Source organism: Mobula hypostoma, chromosome 12 (assembly GCF_963921235.1).
Source record: "Mobula hypostoma chromosome 12, sMobHyp1.1, whole genome shotgun sequence".
In the NCBI taxonomy this organism is placed as follows: domain Eukaryota; kingdom Metazoa; phylum Chordata; class Chondrichthyes; order Myliobatiformes; family Myliobatidae; genus Mobula; species Mobula hypostoma.
Window position 1 is genome coordinate 38743988 of NC_086108.1, and position 23993 is coordinate 38767980.

General features: G+C 43.3%; 1 protein-coding gene across 2 annotated transcripts in view; it reads right to left on the minus strand.

Moving 5' to 3' along the window:
* The window catches only part of LOC134354711 (zinc finger and BTB domain-containing protein 41-like), a 54222-nt gene that overhangs the window by 24650 nt on the left and 5579 nt on the right, over nucleotides 1-23993 (minus strand). For both annotated transcript variants that reach the window (XM_063063860.1, XM_063063859.1), the window contains exons 4-8: nucleotides 23600-23669; nucleotides 23284-23431; nucleotides 21146-21275; nucleotides 20830-20925; nucleotides 2545-2651 (exon numbers count right to left, since the gene is read on the minus strand). In XM_063063860.1, coding sequence (XP_062919930.1) covers nucleotides 2545-2651; nucleotides 20830-20925; nucleotides 21146-21275; nucleotides 23284-23431; nucleotides 23600-23669 — 551 coding nt within the window. The remainder of the gene's footprint in view (nucleotides 1-2544; nucleotides 2652-20829; nucleotides 20926-21145; nucleotides 21276-23283; nucleotides 23432-23599; nucleotides 23670-23993) is intronic.

Below are 23993 nucleotides of genomic sequence, written 5' to 3' on the forward strand. Positions count from 1 at the left end.
GTCCTTGAAAGTGAGTTAGTAGGAACAGTTCGCTGATGGAGAGAGTGAAGTTGAGTGCAGTTATCCCCACTGGTTCAAAGGCCTGATATCTGACAGGTATTAACTGATCTTAAGCCTGGTGATGTGGGTCCTGAGGCTCCTGTACCTTCTTCCTGATGCCAGCAGTGAGAAGAGAGCATGACCTGGATGGTGAGGGTCCATAATCATGGATGCAGTTTTCCTGTGACAGTGCCATGGGTAGATGTGCTTAATGGTGAGAAGGAATAGACTGTCATAGACTGGACTGTATCCAGTACATTTTGTAGGCTTTTCCATTCAAGGGCATTAGTGTTTCCATATCAATGTCACAGGAACCGGAGCTGTTGTTTGCCATCTATGTAATAATTTGGATGGTACCTAAATGGATTTTAGTAAGGCATTTGACAAGGTTCCACACGGTAGGCTTATTCAGAAAGTCAGAAGGCATGGGATCCAGGAAGTTCGGCCAGGTGCATTCAGAATTGGCTCGCCTGCAGCAAGCAGAGGGTCGTGGTGGAGAGAGTACACTCGGATTGGAGGGTTGTGACTAGTGGTGTCCCACAAGGATCGGTTCTGGGACCTCTGCTTTTCGTGATTTTTATTAACGACCTGGATGTGGGGGTAGAAGGGTGGGTTGGCAAGTTTGCAGACGACACAAAGGTTGGTGGTGTTGTAGGTAGTGTAGAGGATTGTCAAAGATTGCAGAGACATTGATTGGATGCAGAAGGGGGCTGAGAAGTGGCAGATGGAGTTCAACCCGGAGAACTGTGAGGTGGTACACTTTGGAAGGACAGATTCCAAGGCGGAGTACAAAGTAAATGGCAGGATACTTGGTAGTCTGGAGGAGCAGAGGGATCTGGGGGCACATGTCCATACATCCCTGAAAGTTGCCTCACAGGTAGATAGGGTAGTTAAGAAAGCTTATGGGGTGTTAAGCTTTCGTAATTCGAGGGATAGCGTTTAAGAGTCGCGGGGTAATGATGCAGCTCTATAAAACTCTGGTTAGGCCACATTTGGAGTACTATGTCCAGTTCTGGTCGCCTCACTATAGGAAGGATGTGGAAGCATTGGAAAGGGTACAGAGGAAATTTACCAGGATGCTGCCTGGTTTAGAGAGTATGCATTATGATCAGAGATTAAGGGAGCTAGGGCTTTACTCTTTGGAGAGAAGGAGGATGAGAGGAGACATGATAGAGGTGTACAAGATAATAAGAGGAAAAGATAGAGTGGATAGCCAGTGCCTCTTCCCCAGGGCACCACTGCAAGAGGACATGGCTTTAAGGTAAGGGGTGGGAAGTTCAAGGGGAATATTAGAGGAAGGTTTTTTACTCAGAGAGTGGTTGGTGCGTGGAATGCACTGCCTGAGTCAGTGGTGAAGGCAGATACACTAGTGAAATTTAAGAGACTGTTAGACAGGTATATGGAGGAATTTAAGGTGGGGGGGTGTTATATGAGAGGTAGGGTTCAAGGGTCGGCACAACATTGTGGGCCGAAGGGCCTGTACCATGCTGCACTATTCTAGGTTCTATATTGTGGTAAATTCGATCAATTTGTGGTTAATACCAAGATTAGAGGTATAATGAACAGCGAGGAAAGCTATCAAACTACTGCAGAACAATCTAGACCTGTTGGAAAAATAGGATCAAAAATGGCAGAAGGAATTTAACTGTGATGTGTTGCAGTTTTGGAGGACAAAGCAGTGTAGGACGTACACAATGAACAGCAGGACACTTAGGAGCGAAAGGGGTCTGGAACTACAGAAAGCATCCCTTGGAGGTAGCAGCACAGGTAGGTAGGGTCGTAAGGAAAGCTTCTGGTACATTGACCTTTATAAATCAAGAGTTCTGAGTACAGGAGTTGGGATGTTATATTTAAGTTGTATAAGATGTTGGTGAGGCCAAATTTGGAATATTGTTTGCAGTTCTGGTCACCTACCCACAGGAAAGATGTAAATAAGATTGAAATAGTACAGAAAAAAATTACAAGAATGTTGCCAGGCCCTGAAAACCTGAGTCATAGGGAAAGGTTGAATGGATTAGGACTTTATTTCCTGGAAAGTAAGAGAATGAGGGAAGATTTGATAGAGGTACACAAAATTATGAAGAGGTATAAATAGGGTTAATGCAAGCAGGCATTTTGCACTGATGTTTGGTGAAACTTGAACTGGAGTTCATATATTAAGGGTGAAAGGTGAAAAATTTGAGGGGAATCTGAGGAAAAACTTCGTCGCCCTAGAGTGTGGTGCAAGTGTAGAACAAGCTGCCAGTAGAAGTAGTGGATGCAAGTTCGATTGTATAATTTAAGAGAAGTTTAGATAAGTACATGCATGGCAGGGGTATGAAGGCCTATGGTCCAGGAGCAGGTCGAAGGGACTACACAGAATAACTGTATGGTAGCAACCAGATAGGCTGAAGGGCCTGTTTCTGAGCTGTAGCACTCTATGACTCTAATCAGAAATCCAGCTGACAGCTACGAAGGCAAAGAGGGAATCACAAAGGCATCTGTTTCTCCATCAGAATATGTTACCTGAATGGGTTCTTCTATGTTTGGTGAGATGGTCATGGCGAATAAAAGTTTTCCCACATTCTTCACATTCATAACGCTTGTCATCATGATGTACACGGAGATGTAATCTAGTAACAAAATATTAATTTATAAAAGTGCTTCAAGCAACATTTCTTGCTACTTTATTATCAACCATATAAAATGGAAAAATAACTCGCTGATTATATGAATTCATTTTGTTGAGAAAAATTTCAATAACTAGAATAAATTTAAGTAATTTGCATAACCTATCTGCTGAAAATACTCCCTAAAAAGTTGCCAATACCACTGAAAGTTTAGAAAGCAATCTTGTGCTTCTACTTAAAAGCAGCAACTAAGAATGTATAAAGATGGTGTTTTTGAGCAATAAAATCGTCCCATGACAAAGACACTGAAGAAGACATTGACTATAACTCAGCATTCAACATTATCATCTCCTTGAAACCAACACTGTAGTTATGCTTGTTGATGATATCACTGTTACTGGTTGAAACAAAGTCGACAATGAAATGGCATATAAGAGGGAAATTGAAAATCTGTTTGAATGATACCAGAACAATACGTCTAACTCAATATCCATGGAACCAAACAGCTAATTATTGATTATAGGAGGAGGAAGTCAGAGGTCCAGGAGCCACTCCTCATTAGGGGGCATAATCATATCAGAGAATCTGTCCTGGGACCAACACAAGAAGGAATGACAAGCACCACCTCTACTTTTTTAGAAATTTGCAGATTCAACATTCCACTGCCACGGGCCTGAATGACTTCCCTCCAGTTACATTCACCCCCATCATTGCAAAGTGCTTTCAGAGACTGGTTCTATCACATCTGAAATCCTGTCTGCCCACTACCCAGGACCCCCATCAATTTGCCAATCACACCAACAGGTCAACAGAGGATGCCATCTCCACAGCACTTCACTCTGCCCTGACCCACCTGCACAGCCCCAACTCTTACGTCAGAATGCTGTTCATTGACTTTAGTTCGGCATTCAATACTGTGATCGCCTCAAAGCTGATCACCAAACTTCACCAGCTTGGTATCAGCATATCCCTCTGCAATTGGACCTTGGACTTTCTGACTAACAGACCCCAATCAGTTCAGTTAGACAACCTCTCCTCCTCCACTCTCACCCTGAACACCGGCGTGCCTCAAGGCTGTGTGCTGAGCCCTCTTCTATACTCCCTTTTCACCTATGACAGCGGTCCTGTACATGGTTCTAACTCCATAATCAAGTTCGCAGACGACACTACGGTGGTTGGTCTGATCAGAGGGGATGACGAGACAGCCTAGAGAGACAAGGTCCAGCACCTGGCTGCGTGGTGTGCCAACAACAATCTGGCCCTTAACACCCAGAAGAACATGGAGATCATTGTGGACTTCAGGCATGCTAGGAGTCACAGTCACGTCTCCATCTACATCAACGGAACTGTAGTAGAGCGTGTATCAAGCTTCAAATTCCTTGGTGTCCACATTTCTGAGGATCTCACCTGGTCCCTGAACTTCTCCATCCTGATCAAAAAGGCGCAAAAGCGCCTTTATTTCCTGCAGCGCATGAAGAAAGCTCACCTCTGTTCCAGGATGCTGACGGACTTTTACTGCTGTACCATTGAGAGCATACTCACCAACTGCATCTCAGTGTGGTATGGCAACTGTCCCCTATCGGACCGCAAAGCACTCCAGCAGGTGGTGAAAACTGCCCAGCGGATTATCGGCACCCAATTGCCCACCATTGAGAACATCTACCATAAACGCTGCCTGGGCAGGGCAAAAAGCATTATCAGGGATGCATCTCACCCTAACCATGGACTTTTTACTCTCCTCCCATCAGGTAGGCGCTACAGGAGCCTCCGCTCCCGCACCAGCAGGCACAGGAAGAGCTTCTTCCCTGAGGCTGTAACACTGCTGAACCTCACATCACAGCGCTAAGCAGTATTGCATCTGTATTGTACTGTCTCAGTACTTTTATATTTCTGTGCTGTAGCATTTTTTTTATTTGCAGTTATTTTGTAAATAACACTATTCTTTGCACTTCTGGTCAGATGCTAACTGCATTTCATTGGCTTTGTATCTGTACTCGGCACAATGACAATAAAGTTGAATCTAACCTAATCTAATCTAACATGTACGTATTTTGACAATAACTTTACTTTCACTTTGATATAACCACATAGACTTATAGAGCTTCACAACGGTGTCACTTTTAAGATACACAAGTTTATTTTAAACAAAGCTAATTTACTGTCAATCGATTATTCAGATTTACCATCGCAACATTTCTACTTTGCTAGTTAAAAATTAAAGCTACCAACTATAACTGAAAAATGCCACCACCAACTGCAACGCACTGTAAATATTAACTTTACAAATGTGTGAGATCCTAGTAAACAATCAGTGGATGTCAGTTACAAACCTATTTTTAACCATGTGAGGTTTAAAAATCTGCAACATTGAACCTTGTTATAGCACTGCGGGGAAATCATCATTCTGGAGGAAGTCAGACAGCATCTCTGGAGGGAAATGTCTCTGACACCCTGCATCAGGACTAGAAAGAAAGCAGATACCTGGCATAAAAGAGTGTGGGGAGGAGTTAAAGCAAGAAGGATAAGAGAGGTAAGAAGGGGAGGGGATTAAGAATGATGAAAGAGGGCTCGGTGGTGATAGGCAGAACTGACAAAGGGCTGAAGAAGATGGAATCTGAATGGGGAAGATAGTGGACCATGAATGAAAGAGGAGGAGATGAGGAGGGGAACCAGAGGGAAGAATGTGTAGGTGATGAGCACATCAAAAGAGTGAGGGAGGGGAAAGGGGTGATGGGACCAGTGGGATAAGGTAGAACAAAAGATGTAGGTCAGGGAGGGAAGAGAAACAGAGAGGAGTGGTTATTGAAAATTATGTTCTTGCCATCAGGTTAGAGACTGCCAAGGCATAATTCAAGGTCTGTTCCTCTAATCTGCATCTTGTATCAATTTGGCAGTAGACAAGGCTGTGAGCAGACAAGTCTATGTTATAATAGGAAGTGGAATTAAAATGGTTAGCCACTGGGAGAGTATGGCCAGTATGGTGAATGGAGCAAAGGTACTTAACAAAGTGATTCCTCCAAACTGCATCAGATCTCGCCAACATCCATTATCCATTACATCATTTCAAGTTTAGCCCTGGTAGTTTCCAGCCTGATGGCATGAACATCAATTTCTCTAATTTCCACTAACCACTTCTCCATTCCCTGCCCTCCCCAATTACTTTTGTTTACCTATATCTCACCAGCCCCATCACCCCTTCTCTTTCCCCTCCCTGGCTCTCTCAATCTGCTCATCACCCACAGATTCTTCCTTCCATTTCCCCTCATCTCCAACCTTTATTGTATAGTCCAATGTACTCTCCCATCAGATTCCATCTGCCTATAATCCCCAGCTGTTTACATCATTCCCATTCTTCCCCATCCCCACTTGCCTATCCTCCCCCAATCACATGGATTCACCCATCATTCATAAAAGTTGCTGGTGAACGCAGCAGGCCAGGCAGCATCTCTAGTCCTGACGAAGGGTCTCGGCCTGAAACGTCGACTGCACCTCTTCCTAGAGATGCTGCCTGGCCTGCTGCGTTCACCAGCAACTTTTATGTGTGTTGCTTGAATTTCCAGCATCTGCAGAATTCCTGTTGTTCACCCATCATTCACCAGCTCTTGCTTCAGCCCCTCAACTGAGCCTTTTATAACAGCTCTCTACTCTCCTTCTAATCCTGATAAAGGGGTTTAACCCAAGACATCGGCTGTCCTTTCCCTCCAAAGATGCTTCCCCACCTGTTGAATTAGTTCAGCATTAAATTACCCACCCTGCCACGCCGCCAACCCCCACTACTTTATCACTACCTGTCAGTCACCTTACGTAGCCACTCCTGCGCCTAGCATCAATTTATGAACGTGCAATCAATGTATATAAGCTATCTTATGTATTTATATTTATTGTGCTTTTCTATTATCATTGCGTTTTTTTAATCTTATTGTGCTTTTGTGCTGCATCAGATCCAGAGTAACAATTAATTCGTCTCCTTTAGACACATGTACTGGAAATGACATTGTACAATCTTGAATCTTGAATTTTGAGTGTTGGTCCAGATTTCCAGCATCTACAATCTTTCTTGTTTCTCCATGACATCATCACTGCTGGTTTACATCATGACCAGTTAATAATCTTCATATCTGGTATATGCTATTCAATGCACTGGGCCACAGCTACATCAGGAATTTTATTTTGTTTTATTTGCTGATCTAGGCATTCATGGATAGGCTGGATTTAAAATCAGAATCAGGTTTATTACCACCGGCATGTGTTGTGAAATTTGTTAACTTAGCAGCAGCACTTCAATGCAATATAATACAGAAAGAAAACTAAATAAGTAAATTAATTACAGTAAGTATATGTATATTGAATAGATTAAAAATCATGCAAAAACAGAAATAATATACTAAAAGATAAGTGAGGTAGTATTCAGGGTTCAATGTCCATTTACGAATCATATGGCAGAGGGGAAGAAGCTGTTCCTAACTCACTGAGTGTGTGCCTTCAGGCTTCTGTACTTCCTTCCTGCCTTCCTGACATTAACAATGAGAAGAGGGCATGCCCTGGGTGATGGGGGTCCTTAATAATGGACGTCACCCTTCTGAGGCACCGCCCCTTGAAGATGTCTTGGGTACTATAGAGGCTAGTACCAAAGACAGAGCTGACTAATTTTATGACTTCCTGTAGCTTCTTTTGGTCCTGTGCAGTAGGCCCCCACCCCCAACCCATATCAGACAATAATGCAGCCTGTCAGAATGCTCTCCATGGAACATCAATAGAAGTTTTCGAATGTTTTATTTGACAAACCAAATCTCTTCAAACTCCTAATGAAATATAGCCACTATCTTACCTTCTTTATAACTGCATCGATATTTTGGACCAGATTAGAACCTCAGAGACCTTGACACACAGAAATTGCTCATTCTCTTCACTTTGGATTAGTTTGTGTTCCCTCCTCTTGTCCTTCTTGAAGTCAACAATCAGCTTTTTCTTCTTACTGGCATTGAGTGCAAGGTTGTTGCTGCAATCTCCACTCAACTAGCCGGTCTATCTCGCTCGTGTATGCCCTCTCATTTCCATCTGAGATTCTACCAACAATGGTTGTATCATCAGCAAATTTATACATAGTATTTGAGCAATACCTAGACACACAGTTATGAGTATACAGAAAGTAGAGCAGTGGGTTAAGAGATGTACCAGTTTTGATCATCAGTGAGGAGGAGATATTATTACATGTCCACACAGATTGTAGTTTTCCAGTTAGGAACTCAAGGGCCCAACTGCAGAGGGAGGTACAGAGGCCCAGGTTCTGGATTGTGGGAATGATCGTGTTAAACACTGAGCTATAGTCAATGAACAGCATCCTGACATAGGTAATTATATTGTTCAGGTGATCTATGACTGTGTGAAGAGTCATTGAGATTGCATCTGTCGTAGACCTATTGTGATAATAAGCAAATTGCAGTCGGTCCAGATCCTTGCTGAGGCAGGAGTTCATTCTAACCATGACCAATCTCTCAAAGCACTTCATCACTGTATATGTGGGTGCTACGGGATGATAGTCATTAAGGTAGCTCACACTACTCTTCTTAGGCACTGGTATAATTGTTGCCTTTTTGAAGCAGGTGGGAATTTCTGACTGGAGCATTGAGAGGTTGAAAATGTTCTTGAATATCCCTGCCAGTTGGTTGGCACAAGATTCAGAGCCCTACCAGGTACTCCATTGGGGCCTGCCGCCTTGCAAGGGATCATCCTCCTTAAAGACAGCCTAACATCATCCTCCGAGACAGAGACACAGGGTCACTGGGTGCAGCATGGATCTGCGCAGCTGTAGTATTCTCCCTTTCAAAGCGAGCATAGAAGGCACTGAGCTCATCTGGTAGTGAAGCATCACTGCCATTCATGCTATTGAATTTCACTTTGTAGGAAGTAATGCCTTGCAAACCCTGCAGAGTTGATGTGCATCCTATGTCGCCTCCAAACTCGCTTGCAACTGACTCCTTGCTCTTGAAATTGCCCTCCACAAGTCATACCTGGTTTGCTTGTACAGATCTGGGTCACCAGACTTAAATGCCACACAGCTAGCCCTCAGGAAATGACGTACCTCCTGGTTCATCCATGGCTTTTAGTTTGAGAATGTACAGCAAGTTTTCATAGGCACACACTCATCCACACAGGTTTTAACGAAGTCAGTAACAAATGCGGCATACTCATCCAGATTCGAAGATTAATCCCTGAATACAGTCCAGTCCACCAATTCAAAGCAGTCCTGTAAGCACTCCTGTGATTCCCTTGTTCATACCTTCTTGCTCCTCACTACCAGCGTTGCAGTCTTCAGTCTCTGCCTATACTCAGGGAGTAGAAGTACAGCCAGGTGATCAGACTTTCCGAAGTGCAGGCGTACACGGTGGGTATTCTTCATGGTGGTGTAACAGTGAACCAGTGTGTTGTTTCCTCTGGTACTACAAGTTATTTGTTGATGGTAATTAGTGATTTTTTTTCAAGCTGGTCTGGTTAAAATCTCCCACAATGACAGTGAATGCTTCAGGGTGTGCTGTTTCATGCCATGTTGACCCCTTTGCTCCGATCATCTGACGCCTATTTGACATCAGCCTGAGATGGAATGTACACCACTACCAAAATGATCATAGAAATCTCCCATGGCAGGTAAAATGGACGGTAAAACTAATTGCAAGATATTCAAGGTCTAGTGAGCAGAACAGGGAAACACTGATAAATTTGTGCACCAAGAGGATTTGATCATGAGGCGTACACCTCCACCTCTGCTTTTGAGAGATTCAACAGCCCTATCCTGACGGTGTATACTAAACCTGTCAATCTGAATCACTGCATCCGGTACAGAAGGGATTAACCAGGATTCTGTGAAACAAAGGATGTACAAGGTCTTAATATCCCTCTGATACTGCACCCTAACTCTGAGAACTTCGATTTTGTTTACCAGAGGCTGTATGTTTGCCAGCAAAATAATCGGTATTGGGAATGTAAAACCATTTCCTTAAACACACTTATACCCCTGACCTGCAGCCACTTTTCCTACATGGAATCCAGCAAGAAGTACTGCCACAATCACCATTGTTTCCACTGGTTTTAAGCAGTGAGTTTATTAACCATCCCCAAAAGCCCTTGAGGATGGCAGTAAGCTACTTTTGCGAAATACTATTCCTCCATGTGAAAGTACAACTGTTATGAACATAAAACTAATCAAAAGTAAAACTTGTGTATGTTTTTACTTTAGTGAATCCTGCACTTTAAATTGTCCCACTAAGGCCTGAAGATTTAATCCTGTGGAAGATTTCTTACTCTTGTGGGATAATGTCTTTCCTGACAAGGTTGGGGGGGAGGCAGTCACTCTTATTGGCAGATAAGACTTTTGGCTATGAAACAATCTCAGGTTCTGCGCCCGACTCCATGTGGTTGTAAAAGTTGACCTTGGGACTACAGGAAGTGGTTTTGACTACTCTGGACATCTTTTTTCTGTATATGTTGGCTTCCTGAACAGTGCAGCAGACAAAGCTTGAAGCCAATGCTTTCATGTTGACCACGCCCAGATGATCGGCATATAGTTCCTCAAACATTCAGCTTGAACGGTACAACAACTGTTAAATCCCCTCATAAGGCAACTCCCCTCAAAGGCAAATTCATTCCAGAACTTGTAAAATGGGGTATCTGGAGGTTACAGATATCTGCTGCACATTCTAGTCAGCTTGAGTGACCACAGAGACCTGAGACACTGTGAGGTCTTTTCTGGATTCCCATTGGATCATCTCTGCTGTAATAGGGAGACTTTCAGTTTGCATTAGGGAGAATATGTCAAAAGTGTCCACTCTTGTAAAATTTTCAGGTATTTCCTTTTCCAAGGGTAAAGGGGACAATCCCTCAGCATTTCTATAATTATCCTCTTGGATTCAACCTTGTAATTGTGTCGCCCAAGAAATAGGGCCCATCTCTACACTTAAGATTATGAAGACACGCAGTCCTCTTTTATTGTCATTTAGTAATGCATGCATTAAGAAATGATACAATATTTCCTCCAGTGTGATATTACAAAACACAGGACAGACCAAGACTGAAAAAACTGACATAACCACATAATTAAAACATATAGTTACACCAGTGCAACAATACCATAAATTGATGACGAAGTCCATGAGCACAGTAAAAGTTCAAAGTCTCTCAAATGTCCCACATGTCACGCAGACAGGAGAAGGAAGAACTCTCCCTGCCATGCCAACCACAGTCTGACTCGTGAGTCATCAGAAAACTTCGAGCTCTGATCAGCTCTCCGACACCGAGTACTGAGCACCATCTCTGTCCGAACGATTCGACCTCAATCTCGGTCGCCAACAGCAGGCAACGCCGGGGATTTTGAGGCCTACTCTCCGAAAGTTTCCCAACCACGCAGTAACGACAGCAGCGAACGAGCGTTTCAGAAATTTCTCCAGATGTTCCTCCGTGCTTTCACGTCCCTCTCCATCAAATCAGAATTGTCCACGACCCCTATTTAACGGATATGATATCATTTTTCACCGGAGGGCTGTGCACACGTGGTGCACTGCTCTCTCTCCTCCTGCCGAGTGGTGCTGGTGTCAGTGAAACACCCTTCCGTGAATTGAAAATGGACACTAGTGGTTGATGAACAGTAATGAAGGTCAACTCTCTCCCATACAAGTACTGGTTAAAACATTTTATACCTCAAACCAGACTCAAGGCCTCACTGTCAATCTGTGTGTAACTTTTCTCTGCAGCAGTAAGGGAGCATGATGCAAAGCCTATGTGGCATTCACATCCATTACTCATACCATGTGACATGACCGCACCTATACCATAAGGCAAGATGCCACTGGCAAGCTTCCTGGGACGATGTAGATCATAACATGTAAGTAAAGTGTCTGATGCCACCATTTTCTTTCACCTCACACTACTTAGTCCAGTGCCATTTCTTCCCAATTGGTAGTAATGAGTTCAAGAGGTGAAGCAAGTAGCTGGGTTTGGCAGGAATCTGTTATAATAACTGACAAATCCTAGAAGTGACCACAGTTGTGACACATCTTTGGCACTGCTTGAATATTCTCAACATACTTGCGTAATTTGTGTGCATCAATGGTGTCTCCGCAGTAAATGATGCTTGCTTTAAAGAATTCACACTTTTTAATGTTGTGCTCTGAAACAACATTCTTCCTATATTTTTAACACTGTCTTGAGATTTAGGAGATGTTCCTTGTCGTACTGACTGGTAACAATGATGTCATCCGGGTAACACTGAGTGCCTTGGCAGCCTTGCAGCACCTGGTCCATAGCTTTCTATCAGAGTGCAGGTACAAATGCTATTCCAGAAATAAGCCTGTTATAGCGATAAAGCTCTTTGTGAGTGTTAATGGTGAGAAACACATTCTTCTTCCATCTCATCTGTAGGTAGGCTTCAACTAAGTCCACTTTGCTGAAGTGTTCCCCTCCAGAATGGTTTGCAAATATATTCTCTATCCTGGGCAGAGGATATTGATCTACTTTTAATACTGGGTTAACGGTGACCTTAAAATCACCAGATTCTGACAGACCCATTCTTCTTGGTTACTGGGACTACTGGTGTTGCTCATGTGTTGCACTCAAACTTGGAATGAATTCCTTCAGTTTCCATGCAATCTAGCTTACCATCTTTATTATGGATAGTACAAGGAACCAGACAGGCTTTAAAAAACTTCGGTGTGGCATTTTCAGTTAATACTATTTTCCTTTGATAAGTTTTAGTTTTCCAATGCCATTCTTGAACACTGTTGTGGTATCATCCAATATTTTTCTTAATTCGCTTTCAGTTGACTCTATTGCAGGGGATGTCGCATGCATGGACTTCAGGCATGCCAGGAGTCACACTCAGGTCCCCATCTACATCAACGGAACTTCAGTGGAGCGTGTATCAAGCTGCAAATTCCTTGGTATCCACACTTCTGAGGATCTCACCTGGTCCCTGAACTCCTCCATCCTGATCAAAAAGGCGCAACAGCACCTTTATTTCCCGCGGAGCATGAAGAAAACTCATCTCTGTCCCAGGTTACTGTCGAACTTTTACCACTGTACCACTGAGAGCATAGTCACCAACTGCATCTCAGTGTGGTATGGCAACTGTCCCGTATCAGACAGCAAAGCACTCCAGCGTGTGGTGAAAACTGCCCAGTGGATTATCGGCACCCAATTGCCCACCATTGAGAACATCTACCATAAACGCTGCCTGGGCAGGGCGAAAAGCGTTATCAGGGATGCATCTCACCATAACCATGGACTTTTTATTCTCCTCCCACCCGGTAGGCGCTACAGGAGCCTCCGCTCCCACACCAGCAGGCACAGGAAGAGCTTCTTCCCTGAGGCTGTGACACTGATGAACCTCTCATCACAGCGCTAAGCAGTATTGCATCCGTATTGTACTGTCTCATACTTTTATATTTGTGTGCTGTAGCACTTTTTTTATTCACAGTTAGTTTGTAAATAACACTATCCTTTGCATTTCTGGTCAGATACTAAATGCATTTCATCGGCTTTGTATCTGTACTCGGCACAATGACAAGACAGTTGAATCTAATCTAATCTAAAATGATGGATGGATCTCCAATCAAGTTGTACAGTCGCACACACAAGCCCATTGTGGCTTGTTGTTTGTTATATTTCACTGTTACAAATTTCATTCCACGGGAGTTATCTTTTATCCAGTATAAGATCTCCATTGGATATCAGCAGGCCTCATTACAGTATCTTTGAAATGCCGTTCAAACGTATTTTGTGAAATAACTAAAACAGCCGAGCCAGTGTCCAATTTCATTGGAATTAATTTGCCGTTCACTTCTGATGTAAACCATATTGCTTGTCTCTTGTTAAGTTTACACACTGTAAATCTGAAGGCTACCCAGTCATGTGTTACTCTCATCATTATTTGATTTTTCATCAACAGCATACAGATCAGTGCTCTTGTTGAAACCGCAAATTGACTTTTTATCTTTTTCCCTGTACAGTAAATTTATTTTTGTCTGCCTGATATGCTCTTTGTATGAATGAACTTTATCACTTATATCCTTCATATACATGAAGCATAAAAATCTTTACATTATGTCTCCGCCTAAATGTGCAATTTATAGTAATTTATAATAAATAATATGTACAACAGAATAGCCAATATAACATAGAAATACAGTTGTGTCAGCATGAGTTAAGCAGTCTGATGGCCTGGTGGAAGAAGCTGTCCCAGAGCCTGTTGGTCCTGGCTTTTATGCTGCGGTACTGTTTCCCAGATGGTAGCAGCTGGAACAGTTTGTGGTTGGGGTGACTCGGGTCCCCAATGATCCTTCGGGCCCTTTTTACATAGCGGTCTTTGTAAATGTCCTGAATAGTGGGAAGTTCACATCTGCAGATGCACTGGGCTGTCCGCACCACTCTCTGCAGAATCTTGTGATTGAGGGAAGTACAGTTCCCATACAAAGCAGTGATACAGCCAGTCAGGATGCTCTAAATTGTGCCCCTATAGAAAGTTCTTAAGATTTGTGGGCCCACAGCAAACTTTTTCAAGCGTCTGAGGTGAAAGAGGTACTGTTGTGCCTTTTTCACCACATAGCCGGTATGTACAGACCACAACAGGTCCTCGATGATGTTTACGTTGAGGAAATTAAAGCTGTTCACCTTTTCAGCCCCAGATCCATTGATGTCAATAGGGGCTAGCCTGCGTCCTATTATGTTGCATTTTCTACAAGTTTTGCTTTCAAACCTGCATTGATCTGGTACATATGAGCCCCTGCCACAATGGCAAGACAATTTGTTTGGCCAGTCAGGTTTCTATTTAGACATTGCAATCCTGAACACGCTCACTTTCATTCCTGACTCCAATTCAATTGCGTCTCTGGCTGCTGTTTCCATTGATACAGCAATTTTAACTGCTCTTTTAAGTGTGAGTTGTGCTTCAGTTAGGGACTATTTTTGAATGCTTCTTTGTGTAATGTGCTGTAAGGTTTCACTGCTAATGTAATGGTCTCTCTGTAATGGTTCACTGCTAAGGTAATGGTTTCTCTATAGCAGCAATATTTGAGTTATGACTAGAGATAACGGGGCTTTGGAATGTGCGCTATCCAATAAGAGGCATGTTGTTCTTTTTTGTGGGTCTGGGAGCAGGAATTTCACGGTCTTTTGTTGGTGAGAGATGAAGAGAGAAGACGCAAATGGAAAGAGTTGGTAGACTGGCGGATGGAGTGGGCATGGAGTGAAGGTCGACGGTCAGCGATGCTCAGAGGTCGATGGGGAACGAATGGACAAATCCAACATGCACATTGGACTGTTTCATTAAAATGGGCCCTTTTTCATTTTATTTTCTTTACTAACCACATAGTCAGATTAAGATTTATAATGTTCAATCATTAAACTGCATACAGTGTACAGTCTGATATTTTGCAGTTCAGATTTGTAACCGGGCAACACATCACGCATTACCCATGAGATCTTCAGTTTGGCTGGGCCAAAAGTTGTCTTCCCCGAGACAAATGCATGCTGGCCGAACCTGAGGGTTACAATTGTGGGGGCTCGCTCCGGGATTGATTCGGTTGGATGCTGTGTGATTGCCCTGAGCATTGAACCAGTGTGAAGAGTGAGAATTCTGAGGTAGCATCGCCCCTTACCTCTCTGGCGAATAAACGGAAAAATGCCCAGGTTCAAAGTCCCAGCTATGGTAGGCTCTGCCTATTCTCTGGAATAACGCTCAACCCTAAAGGGGAAGAGAAGTATGAGACTTGGGTGGAGCAGACCTCTCAGTTGTTAGATGAGTGGCAGTGCTCTGATGACGTAAACCAACAGAGATTGGCTGATGCGGTGAGAGCTGTGAAAACACGCCAACCCTTAGCTAATATTGCTGATTATCTGGGCACATTGGAGAGTGCCTTTGGTATGATAGGGAGCCCACTGGGTTCATGGTGGGGTTTCAGAATATTTGTCAGGGGAAGTGGGAGAAGCTTTCTGCTACATTTTTCAGCTAGAGAGGCAGTTAAATTGCTTGCGGCGCAGAGGGGTCATTTAGGCGGCAGAGGTGGATCAGTTAAGAGTGGACCAGGTAACCAGGGGCGCCCAGTCCCAGGACCTGATTGCTTGGGGTCTCCAACAGTCTTGTAAGACGTGCTCCCCTCTCTCTTGTGTTGAGCTGATCAGAGAGGTACGGGAGGAGCAGGATGTGTCAGAGGCGCGGGAGGGCTCTGTCAGCAGGGTATAGTCCTCGATAGTAGCCCCTTGTGGTGACGTGACCACGGATAGCCTGCCCTGGGGAGTGGTAGAGGAGACTGTGGCAGAGTTGAAAACTCAGATGTCTTGGCTGTTATCAGCAAGTGTGACCCCTCCCCCCCAATATGATGGAGCTGATGGGGGGGGGGGGCGGATTCCCTAAGACGAAAAATATGGAGGGCTGCTACCAGCTGATGTCACGCGAGGAGAGTGAGCCCCCGGGTACGTAAGCAGAGAGAGTTGTTGGGAAAACTTAGAGGAGACTCAGTGAGGGAACGGTCTGGTGTCTCTGGGGAAACACGTTCCCAGCAATATGCCTAAGGAACATCTGAAAGCGAAAGACCCTACTCCTGAAGGTTTAGTGGGACCATGCTCCTGTGTGTCGCTATGGATAGAGGGTATTTATGCTAAAGCCATACCCAACACCGGGTCGCAAGTCAGTTGTTGTACCATTCGTTTTACAACTGGTATCTGAAGCATTTACCATTGACACCATTCGGGGCACTGGAGATCTGGGGTCTCAGTGCCAGTGATTATCCATACGACTGTTATTTGTCAATGAAGCTGGAGTGCTCGGAGGCCGATGTGGGAATGGCTGCATTGGGTTGGATACCAAATTTAGACAAGGGACTGTGTGGTTCACCCAGTCGAAGCCAATGGTGGTACAGTCCAAGGAAGTGAGAGTGATGGGGACCCCCAAATTTCCCAGAGGCCCTGAGGGCAAGGCCCTCTTAGTGGACGCTCCGGAAGATCACAAGGGGGTGTCGGGATTTCCTGCTGGGGTACTGGTGAGGCCCAAAATGCAGAAGCCCTCGGTTGTACAGGCAAGCAGGATGGCAGTGATTATCAGGAACACTACGAAGAGGAAGGTCACCTTCAAGTGGGGGATGCCCCTGGTGCATTTGTTCCCAGTGACAGTAATGTCTAGTGTCCCTGTGAGGCACGCCGGGGAGAAACTATTGGAAAAAGGGGGAAAGTTGACCACTGAGTCGTTCAACTTTGTGGACTCTCTGGTTCCTGCGGGTTGAAAAAAGAGGTTGGTAGAGAAGATGTTAAAGCTGGAAGGTGTCTTTCCCAGTGATGAGTTTGATGTGGGTTGTTCCAAGAGCACTCATCACACTATCCGGGTGACCGAGGACACCCCGTTTAGAGAGAGGTCATGGTGACTGGCCCCTGCAGAGGTGAAAGACGTTCGGCAGCATTTGTGTAAGTTGAAGGAAGCTGGGATCATCACTGAGTCCCAAAGCCTCTATGCGTCCCAACAGTAGTGGCCCGAAAGAAGAATGGGAAGGTACGGATGTGCGTGGACTATAGGACTCTGAACAGGTGCACCATCCCTGACCAGTATACAGTCCCGAAAATCAAAGACGCACTGGCCTGTATGAGTGGTGAGAAGTGGTTCAGTGTGCTGGACGAGGAGTGGATATTACCAGATCGCTGTGAGTGAGGCCGACAAAGAGAAGACTGCATTTATATGTCCCCTGGGATTCTTCCAGTTCGAGAGGATGCCCCAGGGCATCTCGGGAGCCCCTGCAACCTTCCAGCGGCTCCTGGAGAAGACGGTGGGGGATATGAACTTGCTCCAGGTATTGGTGTATCTGTATGACCTCACAGTGTTTGGATCCACCTTGGAAGTGCACGAAGCGAGGCTACTGAAGGTGCTGGGCCGCCTGAAAGCTGAAGGGTTAAAGCTTTCGCTGGACAAGTGCCAGTTCTGCCAAACATCTGTTAGCTAATGAGATGGAGTAGTTACAGGTCTGGGTAAGATAGAGGTGGTTACCACTTGGCCAAGACCCCAGACTGTGAGCGCTCTACGTTGTTCCTCGGGTTCTGAGGTTACTATCGGAGGTTCATGAAAGGCTACACAAAAGTGACTCAGCCGTTGAATCAGCTTCTGTGCGGTTACCCTCCCTTGGGGAAGAAAGGGAGGGGAGAAAAGGACAGGAAGGTGGAGAGTATCTTAGCCCATTACAGCCCTTTGGACCAAGGTGGAATGCAAAACGTGAAGAGGCCTTTCAGTCGTTGAAGGAGCTGCTGACACATGCGCTGGTGCTGGCTTTTGCGGACCCCCGATTGCTGTGTACATTGCACACACAGGCCAGCCGAGAGGGCTTGGAGGGCAGCCTGCATCGGATCAGGGCACTGGGTTGAGACCCGTTGGGTTTGTCACCCGGTGTCTGTCACCCTCCAAGAAAAACTATCCCACGCCCAAATTGGAATTCCTGGCGCTGAAATGGGTGGTGGTGGATAAGCTGAGTGACTACTTCTACAGGACCAAGTTTGAGGTGAGGACGGACAACAACCCCCTAACTTATATCCTGACCTCGGTGAAACTGGATGCCAGAGGCCATCAGTGGTTGGTGGCGTTGCCTATCTATGATTTTAGCCTGAAATACCAGCGGGGAAGCTGGAACATTGATGCTGGGGGGCTAAGCCCTATGTGGTGGGGAGTCAAATGCCAAACCTACCAGTTTTCTGGGTGAAACCTGAGGACGGGAATGGGCCTGTCAAGATTCTCCATCGGAACTACCTGCTGTCCCTAGGACAAGCAGGTAGACACAGAGCCCGGCTAGGAGCCTACACCCAGTAAGAAAACTCTGCAGAAACGTGGGGCGACTGCAGGCCCACAGCAGGAGAGGTTAGGCCGGCCCCCACCCTGGAGAGGGATACCGATTCGGTGATTTGGAGGATGAGGACCTGGATGTGTGGTATATGCTGCCTTTTGCTTACTCCCCACTGACTGAGGAAGAGACTTCCAGCCCTTCTCCCGTTGAGTCAGGTGAAGTTGGGGTTGGGAGCTGGGGTGCTATCTGTGGACAGCCTGGATTGCAGCAGGACCCTTCAAGGGATGAAGCAGGGCTTAGCCACAGGACCGAGTTGCAGGTTGGCACGAGTGATGAGTCGGGGGAGGCCTCGCCAGGTAGACTGGAAGTATCCACAGTAGTGTCTGAACCTGAAGAGTTAAGTGAGGGGGTATGGAGGTCTCAGAGAATTAGGAAACCCCCAGATAGGCTGGCCTATGTAGCACCAGGGGAACATAGTGTGACCCCTACTGTTTTGAGGAACTATGTCACTGCCTTTTACACCTGGATTGGACCTTGTGTTTTGCAGGAAGGGTTGACAAATTATCTCAACATCATGAGGACATGACTAAATTTGGTGGGGGGAGAGTGTAACGCGCTGTAATGTTTCACTGCTAAGGTAATGGTTTCTCTGTAGCAGCAATGTTTGGGTTAGAGATAACCGGGGATTTGGAATGAGTGCTATCCAATGAGAGGCATGTTGTTCTTTGTGGGTCTGGGAGCAGGGATTTCGCGGTCTTTTGTTGGCGAGAGATGAAGAGAGAAGACGCGAATGGAAAGAGTTGGTAGACTGGCGAATGGAGTGAGGGTTGACGGTCAGCGAGGCTCGGAGGTCGACGGGGAATGAATGAACAAATCTGTGAGCTCCAACGTGCACATTGGACTGCTTCATTAAAAATGGGCCCTTTTTCTTTTTATTTTCTTTACTAACCCCATAGTCAGATCAAGATTTATAAAGTTCAATCGTTAAATTGCATACGGTGTACCGTCTGATATTTTGTGGTTCGGATTTGTAACCAGGCAACACATCACGCAGCATCCACACAAATGAGATTTCTCAGTTTGGCTGGGCCAGAGGCTCTCTTTCCCTAGACAAACTCATGCTGGCTGAGCCTGAGGGTTACACTTGCAAAATTCCACAAACTAAACAATCTCTCGGCAAATCATCAACAGCAGCACTGAACTGACAACAATCGGACAATCTTTTCAATTCAGCCATATAAGCTGAAGTGGACTCCCTGCCTTTTGATTTTGCTTACAAAACCTAACTCATTCTTCAATCAACAATGGTTTTGATTCTAAGAGTTCCTGCATTACTTTCATGACACCATCAAAGCTAACTTCAGCTGATTTAGTTGGAGCAGTCAAACTTCTAAGAAAACCGTATGCTTTTCCACCAACTGCCCTCAGCAAACCTGGCACTTGTTTCTCACTGCCTATTTCATTCACTGCAAAATACTGTTCAATTCAGGGAAAACTCATGAACGTTTTGTTTTTACTTTAGTGAGGCACACATTTATTACCTGGTGGCACCCTGACATATGCCATTCACGTGCTTTTACACATAACCCATAATGAATTTTGAAAACAACAAAGAATGCTTAATGAAACAATATATTTACAATATTGCTAAAAATTACTGAAATATTAAATACACAATAGCTCCCATACTGGTTTCAGGGAGGTTCATGTTTTAGACACAGTAACAAAGAAGAGCTGATATTTGCATTATGCAGTCATGGGTGCAAACCCACTACTAATGGAAGGAATATCACTGAAGAAGTAGCTGAAGTTCGTTTGGCCTAGGGTACTGCCCTGACGAACTCCAAGAATGATATCTTGAGGCTGAGATAATTAACGTTTGACAACCACAATCACAGCTGTCTGAAGTTTGACTCCAGTGTTTTTTCCTCTAATGCCCAATGACTTCAAGTTTAACAGGGTGTGCCAATGCTACAGTCAATCAAATTCTACCCTAATGCAAAGGGAAGTCTCTCAGCACTTTGGCCTGTATTGGATCAAGGCTGCAATGAGGTGCAGAGGAATGATCCTTGGTGATGCTGTTCTGAAACTAATCTACCAGTTTTAACAGCCAAAATTACTGAGAAACAAAATCTAATTCTGTACCTTCTTTGAAGTAGTAACTTATGAATGACTCTCAAATTATGTATAAAGATCCAGAATTCAGAACAGGATAATCTCAAAATACAAGTAGATTATAACTCATGTAAAAGTGGTACGGCTCAGGAATCAAGTACTCTAATTTTTTTTGGGCTTCAGGAATCCATGAGTATTGGCATGAAGGAAAGGAAATAGAGGGTCTGAGGAAAATGCACTTCTTATTCTATACGTTATATTCTTACCTGTATGAACTACCATGACGGAAGCTCTGTCCACAAATGCTGCAAAGATGAGGCTTTTCTCCACTATGGATTCGAAGATGTTCCTTTAATGTAGTTCTGTTTTTAAAAATGAAACAAACATCACTTTTATCAAATAAGATTTATTATAAAGGAATTGATTTTAAACTCACTCCCACTTTGTATCGTGCCATATTTGTAAAATAATTTGTGCTCTAGACTAATAAATAATGGTTTAGTTACGAAATAATTTTTAAAAGTTCAGTCTTCAATAGCAGATCCTTAAACTTTCAAATAATCTGTGGGATCTTGTTTTTACCTTTCCCTTACAGACTTGCCACAAATTAGACAAGTCCACTTTCTTTTTCCTCCATGAGTGCATTCAATATGTCGCTTGAGATTTCCTGTATCATTAAACTGACGACCACAAATATCACATGGAAAAGGGCCTAAAAAGGTGATAAAATTTAAATTATAGCCTGTATCTAAAGTTCAGTACACCAGAGTCGAAGTTATTATCCATTAACAAAATGAAAAATGGAAATCAGTCCCAGACAAACCCCTAGACTAGATCACCTCATCTCAAACACTGCATTTTTACATTGTAACACAAATATTTCTTGCAAATAGTTAACATTTACTATAGTGTTTGAGCAGTAACAATTAAAAGCTACATTTACTTTACTAACTAATTAACTTCCAATGTTTTAAATACTCACTGAGATCACTGTGGCATCCAAGGGCTGTCTGAGAATGAACAAATAGTTCATGTGGAACTATGGTAACTACTGCATTATTAACATGAACTTGTGCCCACAATTTGTTTGTACTACGGACTTCAAATTTCTTCATGCTACTGGAAGTTAATTTTTGCACAATGGAAAGATATTAGTAAGATTGAAAGAGTTCAGAGAAAATTTACAAGGATGCTGCCAAGACTTGAAAACCTGAGTTACAGGGAAAGGGTGAGTAGGTGAGAACTTCACTCTCTGCAGCGTCAGAAAATGAGGGGAAATTTAATAGAGGTATATAAAATTATGCAGAGTACAAAAAAGGCAAATGCAAACAGAATTCTTTCACTGAAGTCAGGTGAAACGAACGAGAGGTCATAAGTTAAGGGTAAAAGTTGAAATATTTAACGGGAACCTGAAGAGGAACTTCTTCACTCAGAGGGTGGTGCAAGTGTAGAACCAGCTGCCAGTGGAAATGGCGGATGCAGGTTTGATTGCAACATTTAAGAGAAGTTTGGATAAGTACATCATTGGGAGGGGTATGGAGGCCTATGGTCCAAGTGCGTGTCAATGGGACTAGGCAGAATAACAGCTCGGCATGGACTAGGTGGGCCAAAGAGCCTGTTTCTATACTTTAGTGGTCCTTGACTCCGTGACTCTAAATGTCTTTTCTCAAAGCTGTTATTTATTTCCTCCCCAGTCATATTGCTCATTCATAGAACACTTCTAACCAAATAGGTTGGAAATCCATCTCAAACCTAATTAAAATCACAGCAGAACAAGTGCCTGTTCTTAATTAAATGCACTAATATTCCTATTACTGTTAATAAACGAGAAGCAAGCAAAACAAATTTTAGCAACCGCACTACTTTACTGCCTTCTCCACTATAATGAAAGGAAATCAGTAATTTAAAAAAGTTAACATATATATTATTACTTTTCATGTAAAATAACCTGAAAATATTAGTCTTAAGTGCTTAAGGTTTTCGTGTGTTCCTAATAGAAAGGCAGCCACTTCTAGTTACACAGCCAAGTGCAACTGCATTTATTTTCAAGGAGGTCAAAATCAGAAACTAAATCACTTCTTCAGCCATACCTTACAATGACTTAAAAACAGGTTGACTATCTTTCTGATAAAAAGTTCTTGTAATAATATACCCCATTCTCAATACTGCATAAGATTGTGCTGGAACTACCTGAATCCTAAGTGTTGACAATTCTACTCAACTGACAGTAATACCTAATGTAACAGGCTAAAAAAGTGATTTCTATCTGCTTGGCTGTACTCTATGGTCCATTATACAAAACCCATACAACTTTCATTTCTTTTGGAAGGATGAAGTTTTCTCATACTTTTGTCTGCATTTTGTGGCTAATATATCTATTTCATAAGATATATTGTGCATACTAGTATGTTAGCTTAGCATACATGGGCAACCATTGTCTACAAATCCAAGAACATGGTGGGGGGGGGGGAAGATTAGATTATATCAATCAAGATAAAGTTAACTACTTAATTTTACAATAAAGATTATACATGCTGAAATCAGACCAAGAACATTTTATAACCAACCGAAACTGTAATAGCTGCCAAATGAGAATTCCATCTAGAATCAAAAAAACCTAGGTACTAACTGGTATGTATTGGTATAATTAGTAACACAATCAATCAAGATTAGTTCTGAATGAAAATTTTTAAAAATCCAAAACATATGGCCATACATACCCAGATGAAATTTTTCCTGATGTTTAAGCCTTGCAAATCTTGATTTGAAATGTTCTTCACAATAACTACATTTAAATGGTTTATCCTGTGTGTGAAGAATCATGTGCTCCTCAAGATGAGGTCTCCGTGTAAATGTTTTGTTACATACCTATGGCCAAAAAAAAAAATTGAGAATTGTCAAGAGTTCTAGAATTTCAAATACTGAAATATAAAAGGGGCATGAACAATTTAAATCAGCTACCATTTACATATTTAACTTTGCTAAGTAGTTTATGGAAGAGAGTCTAGATTGTAAAATGAAGGGGAAAAAACTTACATCACATCTCCATGCTTCACTCCTCTTCTTTCTAGCAGTAAAAAACTCCTGTATATTATCTGGATGGAAACTGTAAATATCCTCAAATCAATAGGTGTAATGTTGCAAATCACAAATAAAGATGAAAGAGGACTTGAAAAGGCAAACATTTTCTCTTCTTCACCGTGAAAGCATTTCAGCAAGTTTCAAATCCTCAGCACAGTAAGATGTTGCGAATCTATGCATTGATAACCTATGAATTTTAATTTACACTCAAAGCTGCATTATATGTAGGAAAAACATTCTTCAGGCCCTCTCTTCACCAGTTAAAATATAGATTATACTTTGTTTATCATCACTTCATTTCTCAGTGTAGTAATGCAATTTAAGGCCACCATACACACAACCTCTATTA